The sequence below is a fragment of the Silurus meridionalis genome, chromosome 7 (assembly GCF_014805685.1).
Source record: "Silurus meridionalis isolate SWU-2019-XX chromosome 7, ASM1480568v1, whole genome shotgun sequence".
Classification (NCBI taxonomy): Eukaryota; Metazoa; Chordata; class Actinopteri; order Siluriformes; family Siluridae; genus Silurus; species Silurus meridionalis.
Genome location: NC_060890.1, coordinates 4,530,291 through 4,551,300, shown reverse-complemented (window position 1 = coordinate 4,551,300; position 21,010 = coordinate 4,530,291). Strand labels below are relative to the sequence as shown.

Here is a 21,010-nt window from a genome sequence, read left to right as displayed (position 1 = left end):
TCTGAGTTTTTCTCTCTGCCATTGTTCCAAAGTAAAATATCATAGTCACCTATCTCCAGTTTTTTATAAAAAAAATATATAATATAATAAATAAATAAAAATAATCATAATCATAATAATATTAATAATGTATGCTTTTTATTGCTAGTGCATATGTATTTTTTTGTTTGACTGAGCAGTATAATGATGATCCTGTGGTCAAAGGTTTGTGGAAAAAATACATATGAAGAATTAAGAATTCCATTTTCTTGTAAGTTTTATAATGGCAATATTTATTTATTTATTTTTGCCATATTTAATAGTGATAGTAGTGATAATAATACTACTACTACACTACTACTACTACTACTACTAATAATAATAATAATAATAATAATAATAATAATAATAATAATAATAATAATAATAGTGATAGTAAATTATTTTTCTTTCACCAAATGAACTTGTGCAAACATCAACTAAAACAAAATTTCAGTGTAGTTTCACCTTTGTACATAAAAGTGTTTATAAGAATATAGATTTGCGTTTATAATATATGCATAGTTATATGTATCAAAAATATATTCCTGGTAACAAAGTGTTCAATTATAATACATCTAGAATAATTGAAATTTAAATGCTTTTTTGTTGTTGTTGTTTTAAAACAAAAACAGTAGTTTTTTCTTTATATACCTGATAATCTCTTCCTTGAAATGCATTAACCATGCTTATAATAAATGTCTTCATTTTAAAAAATCCACATTATTTACACTACCAGAGCCATCCATCAAGAACGCAATGTCTGTTGGTAATGGGCAATCTAAGAGTGAAAAAAAAAAATAACAACAAACTTGTTAAAAAAAGAAAGAAAAAAAAAATAGAATACTGTAAAAAAAAAAATACACAAAGCCAAAAGGTTTTAGAATAAAATACCTCTTAATTGTCTTGGCATAGGTTCTGATGGAAAATTGCGAGAATTCAGTGTAAAACACATGCCATTGTATGCAGTAAATTGCTTACAATGAATAGGAATGGTTGGGCCACAGACCTGAAAAAAAATGTTTTACTTTACTTTACTTATATCAGATTGAGACCAAAATTCTGGTTAAAAAAAATCAATTACAATTGTCAAAATCTGCTTCAATTTTTTCAGATATTTTTCATTTCAGCTTAATATCCATACATAAGCAAATAAAATATAATATTTTTGGGTGTTAAACTCACTATTAAAGATTAATCCTTACATGGAAATACAGAGAGCTTCATCTTACCACTGTATTTGAAGTCTGTGGATCTTTAGTCATTGAAAGTCCAAGAGACATGTTGACAGCCTCAGGGGGCACTGTGACAAGATTCACCATGAAGGTAAATGTGATGCTTTTTAAGAAATGCTTTTTAAGAAATATCTTTAGTGAAATACCTTAATATTAGGTAATAATAAAGTGTGTATCCATTATTACCATTTATTGTTATCGGTAAACAGGTTCCTAGATTAACATCACAATTGTACACTTGTCCTCTTTCATTCTGACTTTGAATAAGAGGATCACTCACAATCAAACTGAGAAGAAAAGGAAAATGTTAGCCACATAAAACTGTATTTTTAAAAACTTACTGATGTCACTATGTTTTTGTTTACTCTTCACATCAAGTGTTGTTTAATTGACATTATTTTTTCTGCATCATCAAACCACATATATTTTAAATATAAATAAAAAACAATTTAAATAATGTTAAATAGTCAAACAATGAAAAAAACTATTATTAAAAGAATAAACATTTTTGAATAAATATTAAAAAACAAAGCATTAACGTGCGATTAATGCAACACACATTTCTGTTTGACCATTTTTTAATAAATATGGAAGAGGTGAAATTAAAAACACACGTTTTCTTCACAACCTTTCTTTACTCTGATATAAAAAAATAAATAAATAAATAAATAAATAAAACAAATAAAAAAAATGTAATCATTATACTAATGCTTACTAATGTGCAAAGTCCACCATGATGCACTCATCCACAAATAACCATCTGCGGTCAACAAACATGGCAGCTACATTTATTTGTATACAAATTTGTAGAAACAACAAAACATGGTAATTTTGTAAAATAAAGAAAACAGACAGGGTGTGCTCTCTGCCGTCTCTGTCTGTCATTTCTCTTAACGAACACATAAATAAAATAACCTAGATTCACATCGAAAACAAATACTCTCTGATTATGTAATCAGTATGAAAGTTAGACGAGGTACAGTTTCTCCGGTATCACCTCATCAACTGTCCGTGTGGAAACATAGCAAAAGTTCAGTTTGATGTCCTGATGATTCAAAACACTATATATAGTTCAAAGCATTTACAAGAATATTTTGTACTATGTTGAGTATGGTCCTACTAATAATAAACATACATTTGCATAAAGCATCCATATCTGTCCATGCCCATATTGATTAGAGTATTAAAAACTTGAGAAGGTAAGGTACATTCACAACAGATAAAAATGTGCGATTATGTTGTGATTAATCGTAAGTTAACTCATAGCAATCTTAAAAATATTAAATTAAATATTTTAATTGGTTGACAGGTCTAATTAATGAAGCATATAATTATGATGTGAGGTCCAATTACCATCGGCTACTTTTTAACTTAAAAACATGTCGAAGCCAATAATTGCTTAATTTAACTTGTGTAAAAAAGTATAGTCAGTACTTAAACTTTTACCAAAGTCTTTTAAAACCTGAGTATCTGTACTTCTACTTGAGTAAAGGATGTGTGTACTTTTGTGACCTCTGAAATTATGTAAATCACCCAAACAAAACTTTTGCTTTATTTCCAGATAGATGGTTTTAATTGCCAGAAGTCAAATTTGAGACTTGGCGCATCAGTAAAAAAATTTTTTTGACTAAAAATAGTTTTTCGGTGGAGTTTATTTATAAATTATGTCTGAGTAAAGAAAGGACGTCCTGAATAAATGTGTGTTACGTTAAAGGTTTCAATTTCGCCTGTTAGTAGGAAGTGTACAGGCCTCTGCTCTGAATGACTTCAGCACATCTGTGGCCACAGGACAGCACTAGTCTCTCACACTGCTCTGGTGTGATTTTGGTCCACTCTTCTTCTGGTCTCCTCCACAGTTCGGTGACTGTAGTGGGTTTCTTGGCCATAACTTTGTCGCCAAGGATTTTTCAGAGGTTCTCTATTGGATTGAGATCAGGACTCTGGGCAGGCCATGTCATTATTTCAATGTTTTCAGTTTCAAGGAACTGCTTTACCCGTTTTGCTGTGTGACATGGAGCTTTGTCCTGCATGAACACTGCGGGTTGATTGGGTGATGAACGCAGGGAAGGATCCATATGTTGTTGAAGAAGGTTCTGATAAACATTTGCATTCACTCTGCCATGTAGCTGTATAAGAGGCCCAGATACTGCTGCAGAAAACATGCCCCAAACCATGACACTTCCTCCTCCACTTTTCACTGACTTCTTTACACACTTTGGGTTCAGTCTTTCTTCAGTTTGTCGCCGAACATAATGTTTCCCATCGGACCCAAATAAATAAACTTGCTTTCATCACTGAAGTGAACTTTGGACCAGTTCTCCTCTGTTCACACAACATGCTCCTCAGCAAAGCTTAGTCTAGCCTTTTGATTCTTTCTGCTAATGAGAGGTTTGGTCACTGCAGAGTGGGCTTTCAGTCCAAATGCTCTTAAACGTTGAGACACTGTATGACGAGACAGATCCTTACCCTGTTCAGCGCTGAACTGGTGAGCAATTCCAGCTGCAGTGTGGAAACGATTGCCCATTGAGATCCTCCGCAGTATCCTGTCCTCTCTTGTATTTGTCTTCTGTGGACGACCAGCCTTCTTGGTGGACTTGAATGAGTTTGTGATGTTGTAAAGATTCAATATTCTTGAAATCACAGTTTTGGAACGACCAACTTGTCTTGCTATGGCTGATAGGGTCATCCCTTTGGCCTTCATCTGGACAACCTGCTGCCGGAGGCTTTCAGTCACTTTAGAACGGCCCACCATCTTGCAGAGTCAGTGAAACTGGAAGTTAGGCTGCCAGTTAAATAGGGGTTTACAGATAATCAAGGAAATTAGCACCAAGTACCAGATTTTCACCAATAACTGGGAGGTACCTGAAAGTGTTCTCTAATTTTGATCAGTGTGTTATCTGCAAAATAATGTTTTTTTTTTAAATGCCTTAGTTATTTTGTGAAAAAGGTGTTCTGGTAGCATGGTATAGACAGGACAAAAACTCCTTCAACTGTTAAGCAGTGAAGATGACATTATTTCAGAATTGTTCAATTGTTTATAAATTGTTCTCTAATTTTGATCGCCAGTATATATATATATATATATATATATATATATATATATATATATATATATATATATATATATATACATATAGATGCTTTTTATAACACATTGTCAAACAGAAATGCCTTAGATGTGCATTAATAAAATTGCAGACAATTGTAGCAGCATATGCTCTGCCCTCCACTCGTGAACCAGCACTCGTCCAAACAACTGCTGTCTAATACATATATACTTTGTAGTTTATACAGTATGGTACTGTACATTTCTCTCTTTAGCTGAATTATACTACCCCTTGAGTATACAACTCATAAATATGATAATTGCCCAATCAGAAACTTTGAAAAGTCTTTAAATCACTTTCCAGACTGTTTAAAGGCACAGTGAACTTGGCATATATAAACATTTCAGCCTTTGTAATTCTGATATTGTGAATTAAAGCTGAATGACTCTTATGTAAGTACAGTAGTAGTCTGTATTGACATGTCAGTGAAAGCAAATGTATGAAACAAAAATGAGAGTAGAAATGTATCTTTGAGCTACTAAAGATGTCATGTTTCTTACCTGTTAGTGGCTTTCTGTATTACTTTGTAGCCAAAGGCTACGTTTTGGGTCGGGCTGAAATTTTTCCATGGATTTGGATCGATGTTGAAAGCCATCCCTGGCTGAGAAACTAAAATTTAAAACCCGGATGCATAAAAAAAGTTAATAATGTACAACATTCATTGTAAAATTATAGCATTTGCTCTATAGCATTAAGGCAAGGAAAAACTCCCTTGGTATGAGAGTATGAGAAAAACATTTTGAGAGAACCCAGACTCAAAACACAGAGAGTGTGATTATAAATCATTATTACATAACAAGCACTAGAGAGTGAGAAATATCATGAGCACTGAAGTGTGTGATTTTAAGTAATGTCCTTTCTACTGTCTCCTTCAGTCAGTTGGAATCAGGAATTCCTGAGCAACTCAGAAATCACTGTAGATCAACAACCGAGATCGTTAGATATTCAATACCAACTCCTCCATGCCAGAGCCTTTAAATGTTCAATGATGGAGAATCATCATATTTAGAATTATTTTGTAATATAGAGTATTGTTTAGTAGGTTTAATTATCCTCTAAGCCAATGTCTGGATTGAATTTGCAGTTTATTGTATATAAGTGTAAACATTGTTTTTGTTTTTTTTTTAATGAAATTGAAAAGAACCTAATAATTAAACACATACAGTACCATGTTGTCAAAGATTGAAATTGTGTACAAGGGTCTAATTGTGATGGTTGGATGACTATCTCCATAATGATAGTTATCTCACTAAATCTCTTTATCTCAAAAACAACACTTGCAGATGATCTTTTTACCAAGAAACAACAAAGTGGAATTTTCCTGTGTAGAATCTCCTTATGGAAGAAAATATAAAAGAACATTGAAAACATTTAAACTGGCTGGTGCAAAGAAATCATTGGTCTACATGATCCACAAGATGGCACCCCGGACCATTATGAATTCTACACTGTTCTAATAGATGGTAATAGACATACACTATACCGGTTTCCTCAAACATTAATTTCTCCTGAAATACAGTTATGCAACCAGCTACCCTTCACCAGCAAGTCTGGAATACATGAGTAAATGGGAGGGGTACGTGACTAAGGAGCAGTGCCCATGACATTCTCCAGCCCAAGAACCTGTGCCTTAAGTTCTATGCCAATCATACTGAACCTCCCCAAATAAGGGCATTCAAACAGTGTTCAAAATCTCCAAGTTACTGATTAAGCACACTTGGTTATATCATTGACTTTATTCCAAAATGTCATTTAATTGTTCAATTCTCTCTTGTTACCAAGCTCTGTAAAGCCACATTCATAAAAAAATAAAATAAAATAAAAAATAATAATAAATAAAATAAAATGTAGTGAAATGTCAATTCATACATATCAAGGAATATAATCTGCAAATAAGATACAATTTTATTTCAATAGCACTTTTCACAACAGACACTGTCTCAAAACAGCTTTAAAAATGTAATTTAGAACAAAATGTACTTATTTAAATTTTATGTGACTTTAACCCTAATGAAGCCTTCATTAATCTTGGCAAGAACAAATTCCCTTAGATGGTATGAGGGAGAAACCCTGAGAGGAACCTGTCTCAAAAGGGGAACCCATCCTCATTGGGTGACACCAAGTGTGTGATTATAAATCATTAAACCATTATAAACACCGGAGAGTAAGAAATACCATGGGCAGTGGAGTGTGTGTGTTTATGAGTAATGTCCTTTCTAGAATTTTCTACAGTAAGTTGTCAAACCAAGAGCTGCTGAGCAACTCATAAATTAAGTCGAGATCATTACAGATTTAACACCAACACCACCTTCAAATGTTTAATGATGGAGAAACAGCAGATGTAGAGGGTTATTTTGATTATTGATTAAGAGGTTGTTTATCCAGAGGTTGTAGTCCAAAGTCTGAAATCTTAAAATAACCATAAAATAAGACACAAGTGAATAGTATTGCATTAATAAACACTATAAAACAGTGCCTCTAATGTAACTGAACACTATGTTGCCTTATTAGCCATCTTAATACACACTACTACACACAAATGTAGCAGCATTTCCACACACTGTGATCCATTTAGCCCAGGAGTCTGTGATTACTAGCCTGATAGTTTTTTATTGCTAGTGCTTTGCCAAACTTATTAATGTGCACATTTTATACTAAAATCAGTTACTGGAAACAAATAATAAAAAAATTGAATCTTAAAAAGTTTCACAGTGAACAAACATCCTCGATTTAGGACATTAATACCTACTTAGAAAACCACAGAGGAACTTTCTAAGTGTGTTGCATGTAAGTTGAGAGGCTACAATCTCTTTCTGCACAGTTTGCTTATCAGTATTATACAGAATAGAAATTATTGTTGGTCACAGCTATTTACAACCTAGCAGAGATGATGACAAAAAAAAAAAAAAAAACAATGTGTTGATGCAAAATACATTGCAATGTTTGTATCCTTTTTTAACCAATGCATATGTATGTAACTTAAACTCTTTGCATGTGTTTGGATTTGTGATTATTCTGCAACATGAGCAATTGTGAGCTCGGCCATTTATGTAACCTGCATGTTGGTATGACTGGGATTTAAGTATCTGCTGTCAATGACAGCAAAAGATTTTGATTTCCTGTCAGACGTTTTTAACTGTATCTCTTTGCTCGCTTGTCTTAGAGAGGAGCTCACCTTACACGATTCATAACATTCATATTCAACATGCTTGAAATGACCGAAACATAAATCAAATTGATATGTGTCTCAATCTAATATGCTGTTTAGCAATCGAAACATACCGTTAGAAGAATCGAATATCATAAATATTTAATAACATTAATTTCTTAGTTGTTTCATTTATTGAACACTGGATTTTATTATATTGCTTTGATATAAAAGCCATTTGAAGATGTGCATTTTTTATTTTTTTTTACATTTCTTTTCCTGCAATAAAATCACTGTACCCCACATTATTAGAAGGCTTAAAAGTAAAAAATTAGAACTACTAATGGAACTACTGTCTGGCAGATGCCCTTATAAAAGATAAATCAACACCTTCTGACCAAAATCAATAAATCACCGATAAAAATGTAAACTTTCCTTATTTCTAACATTGATTTGGCGATACTGTGATTATTTCCACAGTGTGTATACTACATTTCACTGGCTCTTTACATGTACCTTGCACAATAACAATAAAGATGAATCCAATCTAATCTAATCTAATCTAATTTAGCAGCCAAACAGTATCCTATAATGATGATCATCACCTGCACAAAAAGGGTATTTTGAATGTTTCAATGTTATTAAATTTCCTGTACAAATTTTTTTTTTCATTCCACTTTCATATCTTGAAAAAATGACTAAAGAAAAAAAGATTATATGCATAAAAAAACTAGCTGTTGTCTCAATATACAGTATATGATAACTATAAATATAATCCATAACCAAAATCAGCAAAGTATTTATTTCTGTCTTTGTATAAGATCTGACTCCTCATGAAATGGAATGAATTTAAAGTTAAAAATGCACCTGAATCTCACCATATGAAAAATATATAGAGATATCTGCTGTATATCAACAATAAATACACTTAGTTTGGTCTTACCAGAAAGGAGGAAAATGTACGGCAGAAGAATCCCTCCCATTTTAAGTGCAGCCATCAGGTTCAGAATGACTGAGTTTGGTGGATACAATAAAGTGACTGTTGAGGAAGTAGATACATGCGAAGTGTTAGAAAATATTTTGCGCAACCGAAGAGTAAACCTACACACAACTGAGGGAGTGGCAAATATGACCAGAGGAAATCACAGTGCAACACTGAAAGATGGGTGCAAAAAGAATTTCCTGCTTAAAAAGTTGGTTTTTCTCATGGTACTAGAACACACACAAGTGCATCAGAGTACGGGGCTGTGTAGCAGCAGATCCATTAGAGTGCCCACAGTGACCCCTGTCCAACACCAAACACACCTATAATGGGTACATGAGCTTCAAAGCAGGACCATTGAGCAATGAAACAAGGTCTGGTCTGATGAAACACTTGAGATGGTACCACTATGGAAAGTCCACCTCTTTATGGGAAAGGTGTTCTCTATATAAAGCATATAAAATACAGTATATACAAGCAATATTATTTCTGCGAATTATTTAATATTAATATTGGTGTATCAAAATAAGTTCCCCTTTTGCATTTCAGCTTCTACCTTGATTGCTTCTTTCAAATGAGAATAACTTTTACTTCTGTTTTCAGCCTTTTCATTCCTTCCATGCTGCCAGCTGACTGTGGGCATCAATAAATTCAAATTATTTGCACCAATAACGTGTGGGCACGAAGAGCATCAGTGTTTCTGAAATGTTTATTAAGCCACCAAAAATGTATAGCAATTATTTTTTTATTTTTGTTATTTTTATTGTTTGAAGCGTTTCAATGTATTTGTAAAATGAAAATGAAAGCACAAAATAAATATGAATATGACCAAACGCACTTTACACGATTTGCGGAATTTCAAATGCTACTTTCAGTTCAACATTCGACTTTACATGTGTAGTTTCAGTTGAATGGCCTAAACATCATTTTTATGTTATTTTGAAGATTTTTTATGATACTGAGGCTTTTGGAAAATGCCCAGTTTTGGTTGAACCAGTTTGTCCCAAAGTCATTTTTCCCATAATTAATGGAACAACAGGAAAAGGCATGATTTGATTTTATGTGTTAGGTTTGGTTTTTACAGGAAAGTTTCACCACACATTTATAGTACAGCTGTAGTTGATCGGTTGATATAAAACCCCCAAAAGAAAAAAGATCCTTTCTTAATTCCAGTAATATCTTAAAAATACTGATGAAACCACTTTGACACTGATGCAACAACAGTTGCATATTTTCACAATTGTCTTCAGAAATGCAAGAAAACTGTCTATAAAAAGCTCTCCTCTCACAAGATGGAGAAGTGTGTAACGTTAGCTAGATTATGTGACAGATAACAAATCTGTTCTGTTCTTTGCAAGACTATTGAATACTTGCCAGCTCCTAGTACCAAAATTTCCCATTTCCCTCAAAATCCTGTATTTATTAATGCATATCTGACAACCAGGTAAGACCAGATAATCCCATTGTTTTCTGAATGGCTGAATTGCAAGTATATTTATTATTATTTATAAATGATTACAGTATGCAGTTGCTGCTTAAAGTAAAGGATACTCATCTAATTTCATTTTTAATAAGAGGAAATGTCAAGCCACAGAGGAATAGAAACTGACTGAAGGATTGTGGTGCATACAGGCCACCAGAAATACTGAAGTCTTTGCTATGTAAAACATCTATGAGAAAAAAAAACATGCAACATTTTCACCTTTTTGATACCGCTTTATATTTATCACATACAAATATGCTAATTAAATATAGTTCAGAAAAAAAAATATATATATATACATACTATATAACAGTATCTCTGGAGTCTTTTCAGAAATGCCTGTACAGGTTACACTGTCCATAGTCTATTTACTTAAATAAAAAAAAAATGCACAGAAGAAAAATAAATAATAAAATATCAAGTGTATTTTTAACTTGACACATGTGAAAAAAAATGACAGCAACAAAAAAAAGCCACATAATAGGAACAGAAACTTGAAGGTAACTATGGTTTGCTTGGGTAACAGCATGGTTTGAAAACCTACTGAGAATTTCTTGAGGTCTACATGATACATAAATATACCTGATCTAAATTTATTCAAAACGAAAGACCAAATTGAAAGTATGAAATCTTTGTTTCAATGTAGTCACATGTTAAAGGAAAAGATATAGATTTCTAGCTGCAAAAATCTAATGGCATATAAATAAAATATCATGAATTCCTGATCTAAAATTATTACATTGAAAATTTATTTTTGCTCCATTTAGCTTGGAAAAATCATCCAACATTTCTAAACCTTGTCAGATCAGCAGTAGCCCCCTCCTACATTTCCATACATGGATTACCCACACAGCTCCTCATCTCAGCGCCACCATCACCCCCCGCCACTCACACCTCTCACCATCAAAGAGGAAGATGTGAATAGACTGTTTTAATGTCTGAACACCCACAAGTCTACAGGCCCGGACTCTGTCTTCCTCTCCACTCTGAAACATTGTGCCCCCCCAAGGCCACTCACACCTCTCACCATCAAAGAGGAAGATGTGAATAGACTGTTTTAATGTCTGAACACCCACAAGTCTACAGGCCCGGACTCTGTCTTCCTCTCCACTCTGAAACATTGTGCCCCCCCAAGGCCACTCACACCTCTCACCATCAAAGAGGAAGATGTGAATAGACTGTTTTAACGTCTGAACACCCACTAGTCTACAGGCCCGGACTCTGTCTTCCTCTCCACTCTGAAACACTGTGCCAATCAGCTATCCTGCTTCAAGACCTCAGCCATTTACCCAGTCTCCAAAAAGACAAGAATCAAAGGATTTAATGTTTACCGACCCACTGCCCTGTATCTGTAGACGATGCTGTGAACATGGCCCACCACTTCATTCTCCAACATCTAGACTATCCAGGATCCTTTGCCAGGATAATTTGTAGACTTAAGCTCTGCTTTCAACACAATTATCCCAGCTCTGCTCAGAGACAATCTCTCAGCTAAATGTGCCTGACTCCATGTGCAGTTGGATTACATACTTCCTGACAAACAGAAGGCAGTTTGTGTGGCCAGAACATCAGCACTGGATCCCCCCCAAGGCTGTGTTCTTTCTCCTCTGCTATTCTCCCTGTACACTAACGGGGGAAATTGTTGGGTTGCAGTTGCTCGCAGTAAAATTAAAGTAAAGATAAAATATAAGAAATTTTAAATAAAATATACATATTGAGTTATATTTCAAGTATAGATACTCAATGAATTTCTAATCTTACTGAAATTTATTTTATGAAATGTGTAGCAGCAGTAAAACAAATGGCATAAAGGCAGACTACAATAAAACAGTTATACAAGATATTGCACATATTATTATTATTATTATTATTATTATTATTATTATTATTATTATTATTATTGCACTGAAATTATTGTGTATAAATTGCCCAAGATATTAACAATATATGAGTGTCGCATCTAAAAATATATAACTATATCTATATCATGGACCAGCTGTTTAACAATACAAGGCTAGCCTAGCTTAAGCAAACATGCTAACTTGGTACATTTGCTAACTGTCACATTCCGTCTGGGAAGAAAAGGTAGACACCTTATTTTTGCTTACAACTGATTTTTGAAATATTTCTTTCTGAGGTTCAGGCAATAACAGTAAAATTTAACAGTGCAGTCTGGTAACATCTGTATTCGAATGCACACTAAAAGTTATGTTGGTAACTTCAGTGTGTAGTATGTGAAGATTACAGATGTTGGGCAGTGCATTTCACCCCTAGGCCTTCAGCTGTGTCCTACCTGAATCAATCCACCTCCTAATACCATCATTATGACACCATGGCAGGCATCGATATTAACCTCCGAAAATGACCCTGTTTTTTTCCTGCATTTTTGTGCATGTTTTCTGGCAAATTCAACAGGAAAGAAAACACAAAACTATTAAAGGTACATGAAAAACCTTTTGAATTGTTTTGGTTAATGTCCAGCTTTTCTTAAAACTTCGTCTTGTAAATGTCCTTGTAAGTGTATCTGTAACCAGAGCTTGTGCATATAGCGGTTGTGAGCTCTGACTAGTGCGCTCTCTGACTATCCAACCAAAGGACCTGAAACTGCTGCCGTTATTTTACGCCTGCACCAACTTTAATCAACATCGAGTTAATTAATAAAAAAAGCCTGCAGTGCTCAGAGTGCTCGCCTTACCACAATATATGATGTGACGGCTGAAATCTGATTGGATAAAAACTTGTATACAGAGAAATGCAATGAAATGAAGAGAATAGACTATCGGAAATAATGTAATACATATTCATGGACAACAATGTATTAAAAAGTAATTTAGTGATTCTGATAGAGTTTATGAGCGTTAATGAAATACACACACAGTTTTATTCCTCTTTATTATATAGTACAAAATGTCAATAAATATAATAACATTAAGTTTAGAATTAGCTACCTTCTGGAACAATGGTGCACAATAAACAATAAACCTTCAGTTTGTCAAATTGTCTTCTTCTTTTGCATTCTACTTGGTCAGGGTGTTTTGGCTGAAATTGCAAGACTTCTCTTTGTGGTTAAAAAAAACAAACAAACATGCATTGAATTGATATCCTTTCGAAAAGCATTTCTAACTTTCTGTGTTTTCACCAGGTTTTTCCACATTTTATCTGGAATGAACTTTCCCAGTTTATTGGGTTGCCAGTAATTAATTTTTATTGTGAAGGCCAGGCTTTGATGATCTAGCAAATATAGAGTGGTCATGCAAACCAGTGATGCTATAATTTTGCCTTAACATACATTCAATTTATTTTTTTTGTGAAATTTGGGAATACATTCAAAAAGCTGGTCCTTAGAGTGGATGCCGGCATTCAAATACGAGGTGGTATCAAAAAGTTTGATTCTTTTTCTATTATTGAACTGTTTCTATTACGACCACGTGCATTACCACGTGCAGAAATGCTGCAATTAGTCATTCGAGGTGTTTTGAGCAGCACGCTGGAGTGGTTTCTGTTTGCTGCTAGCTACCGTTAGCGAGAAAATGAGAGTCTGAACTTGATTGATGGCGTAAAACTTCAGACGAGTCTTTTTTCTTGTGTGCGTCAGTTTTTTAATGTCGTACAGTCTGACATTATTACAACCAAAGTCCTACAGTGTGACACGTGAATAATGTTTATACAGGAACAATTGCAAAGTCAACTGGAATGAAATGTTCAAATACTTTTTTGTGCTTAGTTTTGAACAGTTTTAATTTTTTTTTTTTAAACAGAATCTATTTGGGGCATTTTCTTTTCTGTGTGTGGGACATTTGTTAAAAATATATGGTTGGTCCTTTATGCAAACATATGATGCTAAAAAACTTCAAATTTTGCATGATAATTTGTCACATAAACATTCATACGGCGTACATGTAGTGAAATGTACAACTGTCCAACATGTAAATAAAAATTTCATAAATAGAGTGAATAATAATAGAATAAATATTTTGTGAAATCTGCAATTTTTTAAAACTCCTCACTAGATTTTGTGTTTTGTGGGTTAGGGTCGACTCACACAAACTGTTTTGAACAATTGTGATGCAAAAAGCTTACAGCTCACACTCATACACACACATACACACCTGTTGGTCCTCAGATATGCAGACATGCCATATGACAGATCATGTGAAAACCTTTGCTGCCCTTCTATGCCCAAAAGTCATAGAAAGGTCAAGTAAAGGTCAAGGATCAACTTTGCCACAGTGGATTTGTGCCTCTAATAGCAGCGTTAAAATGTGGCCATATCAAGCCACGGGAAAGCAACTGAAATTGGCCGATTGTTAAATCAGAAGGTTCATGCATATAGATTGTGATCAAGCTTTACTGATGAAGTGGAGATTCTTCTCCCATGCACTTATAGTGGGCATATGTAGCCTAAATATGTAGCATAGAAGAAGTACACATCTGAAGGTGGTCAAAGAAAGAATGACAATGAAACCAAAGTGTTATTGAATAGAAGGTTTAATTTCTTGCACACTTTATTATATGAAGTGTAGAATGCATTGTAGAATTCTCATTTTCCATACATTTTTCTTGTACACACATTTCATGAGAAATCCATCAATAGCATATACATAAGTGTGTCAATAATATAATCGCACGGCTGTAATTAAAGACATTTGTGGATTTTTAACTCCATATTTGCATACTTCTTTCATTTCCTCCGAGCCTTTATTTCCCGCAACTGGTACTGTAACCTCGGCATTATTTTCCTCTCTCAGTATTGCTTGAAATACCCTTGTTCTGTCTTTCTCTCTCTCTCTGTTTCAGATTAAAGGAATGTTGCCGCCCTTCTCCAGTGTCAGGTTGGGCTAATTTTAGCCAACCAGCTCAAATGTGAGGGGTCACAATACTAGATAAATACAGTGGCCAAGCTGATTAGGAGGCGTCACGGGAGTCTTTTCCACTACCCCTCTCTTCCTCTCTCTCTCTCTTTCTCTCAGAGAGTCTCTCCATTCCCTCAGCGGTTCTCTCGACTAGAAAGGTAAGAGATTTTCAGACAATTTTCAGAGCTGTTGCATTCTAACCCCTAATGTTGAATGTGATCATACAGTTTAAACACTGAATTCACTAAGCCAGGATTTGTTTGGCTTTTTTTTTATTATTATTTTTGTTTTTAAAGGAATGATTTGTAACGCTTGCTCATTGCACAAATACAACTATGACCATAAGCAACCCAGTTAACATTGCACAGTATCACATGGTATGCAGTCACTTCCTTCCTCTTTAAAAATAGTTGGATATTGTTGCCTCACATTAGCTGAAATGTGTTTCCCATGCTGAGACCACAGTCACTACAGTTGCATTTCTTCCTACGTGCAGAATATTAACCTCTGTGGATAATAAGCACAGACTGGGTGAAACTGGGTGAAACTGTTTTAGAGTATTAATTCCTTAATAAATAGCATTACTTCATTAAATAATTCACTAGATCAAGTACAGACTATAAACCTGGGTAAATACAGGCCTAGTCTAAACTAAAAACTATAAACCTTTATAAAATTACAATGCATTACATAAGGAATAGGGTCACACTGTATCATCACCTTGACCTATGATATTTTTAAAAAGGTTTTAGATCGTATCAAATGAATTAAACTGATCTGCTCGATCCCATGGCATTGCAAGCAAGGGCATTGCAAGAGCAGCTGTCCTGCACAGGATTTATATATAGCCTGACCTATTGAATGGGGGGGTGAGAAGTAGGAAAATTGGGGGGGTGCGCTATATATGTTTAAAGTAAAGGTCAACAGTACAAGTTTCTAAATAGCCAAGATAAGGAAGGGTGTGACTACATGCAGACACGTACACAGTTCCTGTAATGCTTCATGTATGAAATTCTGTACCTCAGAAGTGTGAATTAGCAAATCTAAAGTCTAGTCAAGTCAAGAAGCTTTTATTGTATTATTTAGGCTATATGTAGCCTAAATATGTAGCATAGAAGAAGTACACATCTGAAGGTGGTCAAAGAAAGAATGACAATGAAACCAAAGTGTTATTGAATAGAAGGTTTAATTTCTTGCACACTTTATTATATGAAGTGTAGAATGCATTGTAGAAATCATTTCAACCATATATAGCTGACGCATTACACAGTGAAATGAAACAACGTTCCCCTGAACCCTGATGCTACATACAACAACAATCACAGAAACAGAAAACACAGGGCTAAGGACTAGTAAGTGTCCTTGCCACATAAAGTGCATGTGTGCAACCTGGTGCAAACAGTGCAAGACAACACAAGACAGTGCAAGACAAATACACAAAACACAAAATAGTTTCACCAGTAAACCTGCTGTAAAGAGACAAAGTGAACAGTAGCAAAAATTTAAACAAAATGTTGTGCAAAAGATTAATCAGCAGCAATCCAGGAAATGTGCAAAAAAGGTCTTAGACCTAAAAAAGGTCTAACCCTAACCCTGAATCTTAGCAAGGTTTACATCGACCCTGCAGCATGAAACGTTTATTATTAATCAATGAGAGAAAGCAAACACTAAAACAAGAAATAATGTCATGTTGCTGGTGGGTAGGAAATGTATCAGAAAAATGTGCAGGTTCACCAGATGTCGTAAAAATAAGATCAGTGAAAATAATAGATTAGGTGGTCAGTACGATCACAAGTTCCTCTGTTTATTCAAGTCACTCATTACCTATCTCTGCTTAGATGTTTACCCAACTTGGCCTTCCTTCCTCCCTTGTCGTAGACATATCTACAGTAACATTTTTGATTTAATTCCAAGAATATATGTACCAGTGAGCTGCAGAAAGATTCCGTTCAAGCAAAAGAAGTAACATCTCAACATGCTGTTATTAAAGACTTTGCACAAGCATCCCTATGGCTCAACTGCCTCTCACTTCTGTTGCTCTATTTTTATCTGTTTCTCCATTCTCCAGTCACAATGCCTCACGCATACCCATTCCTCGGCCCTGAGCAGAAGAAAGAGCTCAGCGATATCGCCCAAAGAATTGTCTCGCCTGGCAAGGGAATCCTCGCAGCTGACGAATCCACAGGTACACTCGAAATGCAGAAGACCAATAGGAATACACTGTTAAAAACATATTAGCTTTCCATACACAATCAATTCAAACCTAATTGCATTTATTTTCCTTCTCTCTTAATGGTGCACTAAAACTAAAGGCAGTGTAGCTAAACGCTTCCAAAGCATCAACGCCGAGAACACAGAGGAGAACCGAAGGCTCTACCGTCAGCTGCTTTTCACTGCTGATGACCGTGTCAAGCCATGCATCGGAGGAGTCATCTTCTTTCATGAGACTCTTTACCAGAAGACTGATGATGGCAAACTCTTCCCTCAGCTCATTAAAGAGAGAGGCATGGTAGTGGGCATCAAGGTTGACAAGGGTGTAGTCCCTCTGGCTGGAACCAATGGAGAAACCACTACCCAGGGTAGGTTCTTCATTTGTTCCTTTTTCAAAGCATTAGCTGACATGTTTTCTTCTGTTATGGATTTCTCAAACTGTTTTCTCACATTGCCTCCTCTCAGGTCTGGATGGCCTTTATGAGCGTTGCGCTCAGTACAAGAAGGACGGTGCCGACTTTGCCAAATGGCGTTGTGTGCTGAAGATCACCCCCACCACCCCGTCCAGCCTTGCCATCAAAGAAAATGCAAATGTGCTGGCACGCTATGCTAGCATCTGCCAGATGGTGAGGCTTGTCAAAATATCAACAAGAAATTGCTCCACGATTGGTTCTTTAATCTGATTATGTTGCAACATCTCTCTCAACCAGCATGGCATCGTGCCAATCGTGGAACCTGAGATCTTACCTGATGGTGACCATGACCTGAAGAGGTGCCAGTATGTAACTGAGAAGGTTTTGGCAGCTGTCTACAAAGCCCTCTCTGAACACCATGTTTACCTTGAGGGCACCTTGCTTAAGCCTAACATGGTGACAGCTGGACACTCCTGCTCCCACAAGTACACCCCCCAGGAGATTGCCATGGCCACTGTCACTGCCCTGCGCCGCACAGTGCCCCCTGCTGTTCCCGGTTAGTCTTGCACGTTCTATTGCTTAAGTAATCCACAGCTTCATATTTCAGTGCTTTCTGATCACAGCATAGAATATATATAGCAAGTAACGATTCCTAAATAGGGTCCTTATAGGTTTTGGGCAAATCTTTCTAAGCATGTGAGAGGGTTTTTTTTAACAGTGTCTAGACAATCACATTTAAACACAAGCACTGGGGAAAAAAAAAAACAGGAATAGAAAATCTGACTAAAGACAGAAATACTGAGCTTTTAACTAAAAAGTAAAAGAGGCAAATCTGATGATCGAATTGAACAATATGACTTCCACTCTTTTTTATTTCATAATTTATAAACCAGTATTTCATTCTGCATATATTATTTTTATGTTTTTATATCACATGCTGACACAAGACTAGGACATTTGATGCAAGCTCATGTTTTAAAGGTTAAGTTGGCTGAAAACTCATCTCCTTGCTTAAGCAAATGTAGTTCCTACATTTATGCATGGAAGTTGTACCCTGGTTAAGCGATGTCTCTGATTCATATGCGTATCAGCATATCGGTACGTATTAAATTGGTTTAATGCTTCTACTCATTATTTTTACACCATTTGGCAGATGTTCTTTTCCACTTACATATGAGCTGTTGAGGTTTAAGATTAAGCCTTGTCCAAGGACCCACCAGTGGCAGGTTAGGTGCTGGGATTTGAACTTGTGACTTTCTGATTGAGAGTTCTTAAGCACTTGGCTACCACCTGCATGAGCTGATATTGTGTAAAAAAAATGCAGTTAGATCTGAATTTGAAAAGAAATCAGAACTTGGACATTCCTAATTTGATGAAAATCCAGTAAAGCATCACATTATACACTTTGTAAATGTCCCACTTTGCTTGTTTTTCCGTACAGGTATTACTTTCCTCTCCGGAGGGCAGAGTGAGGAGGAGGCCACAGTCAACCTGAATGCCATTAACACATGTCCCCTGCACAAACCATGGGCACTCACCTTCTCTTATGGCCGTGCCCTGCAGGCTTCAGCCCTCAAAGCCTGGGCAGGCAAGAAGGAGAATGGCAAGGCCTGCCAGGAAGAGTACATCAAGAGAGCCTTGGTACGTATATCTTTAAACTTAGCAAACCTATATCATGCATAAGTCCTGCAGGTGATTTTTGTTGTTGTAACTGCTTTGTAGACTAAAATTGTCCCCTGTTGTTTCACCAGGCCAACAGTGCAGCATGCATTGGTAAATATGAAACAACTGGAGATAAAGGAGCAGCAGCAGGAGAGTCTCTGTTTGTGGCAAATCATGCTTATTAAAAGGCCTGAGGCTTTAGCAGACCACCTTGCCAGCACCACATCAGTTTCTGTTAGAACTGGACTTCCAATGTTTTGCCCTTCCTTCTTTAACCCAGTGTCATCTTCTTTACTATGTAGTGTTGCAATAGAGGATGAATTGAGATGTAAGAGAGACCTTCCAAACCTTTCTAGTGTAAAAGACCTAAAAAAAAAAAATCTGGTTCCGTGTCCATCTGCTTTTTTCCAAAGCCTAAATTTAGCTACGAAAATTCCCACTTTACCAGGTGTAACATGGTATAACTTTTTTCACATGATGTACACACACGTTCTTGACCCATAACGAAGATGAAATAAAGAACTTACTCACTGACATGTGGTTTGCTGGTCATCATTTCTTTGGTGCTATAATGTGAAATCTGTGTAGGAGGTGCTCAAACAACTCAGTACCTCTTTCAAAGTTAACATAAAAAAAATCTTGAAAACAGGATGAATAAAAACAATTTCGTAATACATGCTTTACAGGTTCAAATCAAGGTAAGGAGTCAAAAAATATTTTTACAATAAAGTTCAAACTTAAGTATAAATACAGCAAAATAGTACTTAATTGAGTAAAATTACTTACTTTATTACCTTGGGATTAAAAATAAAATTATTCAATACACTGAATAATTTTATTTTGGAACATATGACTACAAACGCAACTGCATGTAATTGAATAATGCCATATAATGAGGGGCATATTTTGCACTTAGTTTATAGATACTATAGACAGTATAGTCTTTAGCTTCTAAAAATACAAAAGAAAAAAATGCACTTGTGCAATGTCTTTGTTCTCCTTTAGCTCTATGAGATAATTTCCCGTGTTACATGGCTAAAAGTAGGCAGTGAGGGTGGGTGGTCAGAAATCTCTTCGAAGCAACGGTTCAATTTTCATTTTCGCTTTGTCACAGGAAATGCTTAGCAGTTTATTTACGCTACATATTTTTTCACGCTAAATTCATGAACAGTAAACTCCTTTTAACCTCTTTTTTTCCTGCTTTCTATCTGCATTTAAGGCCTTCCTTTAGTCTTACTTTTCACCTACTCTTTTCTTAGTTTGTAGCCAATCGATCAAAATGTTCATATTCTTATTTCAAAAACAAATAATAAAAATGGTAATTGGGACAAAACAGTTATTGTTTAATTCTTCAGGCAATGTTACAAAACATGACTATTTTTCCCCACACAGAGCCTTGTGATTTTTTAGCAGTGAAATAAAACTGACAGTTCACAAGCCTTTTTTGGTTATTCCATTGAGGTCTCACCTTTTCACACCTTTAGCACTTGTACAATTATGACTGTGTTACACTTTGCACTCCACCACAATTGTCAGGTTTGCTGATGACACTGTTATTGTGGGCCAGAGTTAAGATAATAATGAGAAAGCCTATGTGGAGGAGATTGAAAAAACTGGTGTCAGGAAAACATCTGAACACCCGAACATCAGCAGAACAAACCAGACAGTGCAAGAGACACTATCTATTAGGAATAATATAGACAATATAGGATGTTTAAATATTTTAGAATATTTTAGAAAAAAAAACCTTGGTCAAGTGTGAAGAACCCCCCCAAAAATCCTTCTACTTTTCCAAGAACTTAAATTAAGCTAGAAAATTCCCAGTTTTAGAGGTATAATATATCTTCTTCTTTCATCTTAGGGGTCGCCAGAGCAGATCATCCGTCGCCATACCCCCC

General features: G+C 35.4%; 2 protein-coding genes across 2 annotated transcripts in view; one reads left to right on the top strand and one right to left on the bottom strand.

The window, feature by feature from the left end:
• The window catches only part of LOC124388803 (integrin alpha-X-like), a 79,574-nt gene that overhangs the window by 36,137 nt on the left and 22,427 nt on the right, over window positions 1-21,010 (bottom strand). The window contains 7 exon segments of the mRNA XM_046853832.1: window positions 673-731; window positions 734-799; window positions 913-1,027; window positions 1,251-1,321; window positions 1,440-1,540; window positions 4,861-4,969; window positions 8,452-8,547. Of these exon segments, the coding sequence (XP_046709788.1) occupies window positions 673-731; window positions 734-799; window positions 913-1,027; window positions 1,251-1,321; window positions 1,440-1,540; window positions 4,861-4,969; window positions 8,452-8,506 (576 nt within the window). The 5' untranslated portion in view covers window positions 8,507-8,547.
• Window positions 14,831-19,646, top strand: aldoab (aldolase a, fructose-bisphosphate, b). Its single transcript, XM_046854602.1, has 7 exons — window positions 14,831-14,984; window positions 16,895-17,011; window positions 17,139-17,405; window positions 17,503-17,663; window positions 17,748-18,006; window positions 18,892-19,091; window positions 19,202-19,646. Exons 2-7 carry the CDS (start codon window positions 16,900-16,902, stop codon window positions 19,295-19,297), a joined length of 1,095 nt encoding a protein of 364 aa, XP_046710558.1. The 5' UTR covers window positions 14,831-14,984; window positions 16,895-16,899; the 3' UTR covers window positions 19,298-19,646.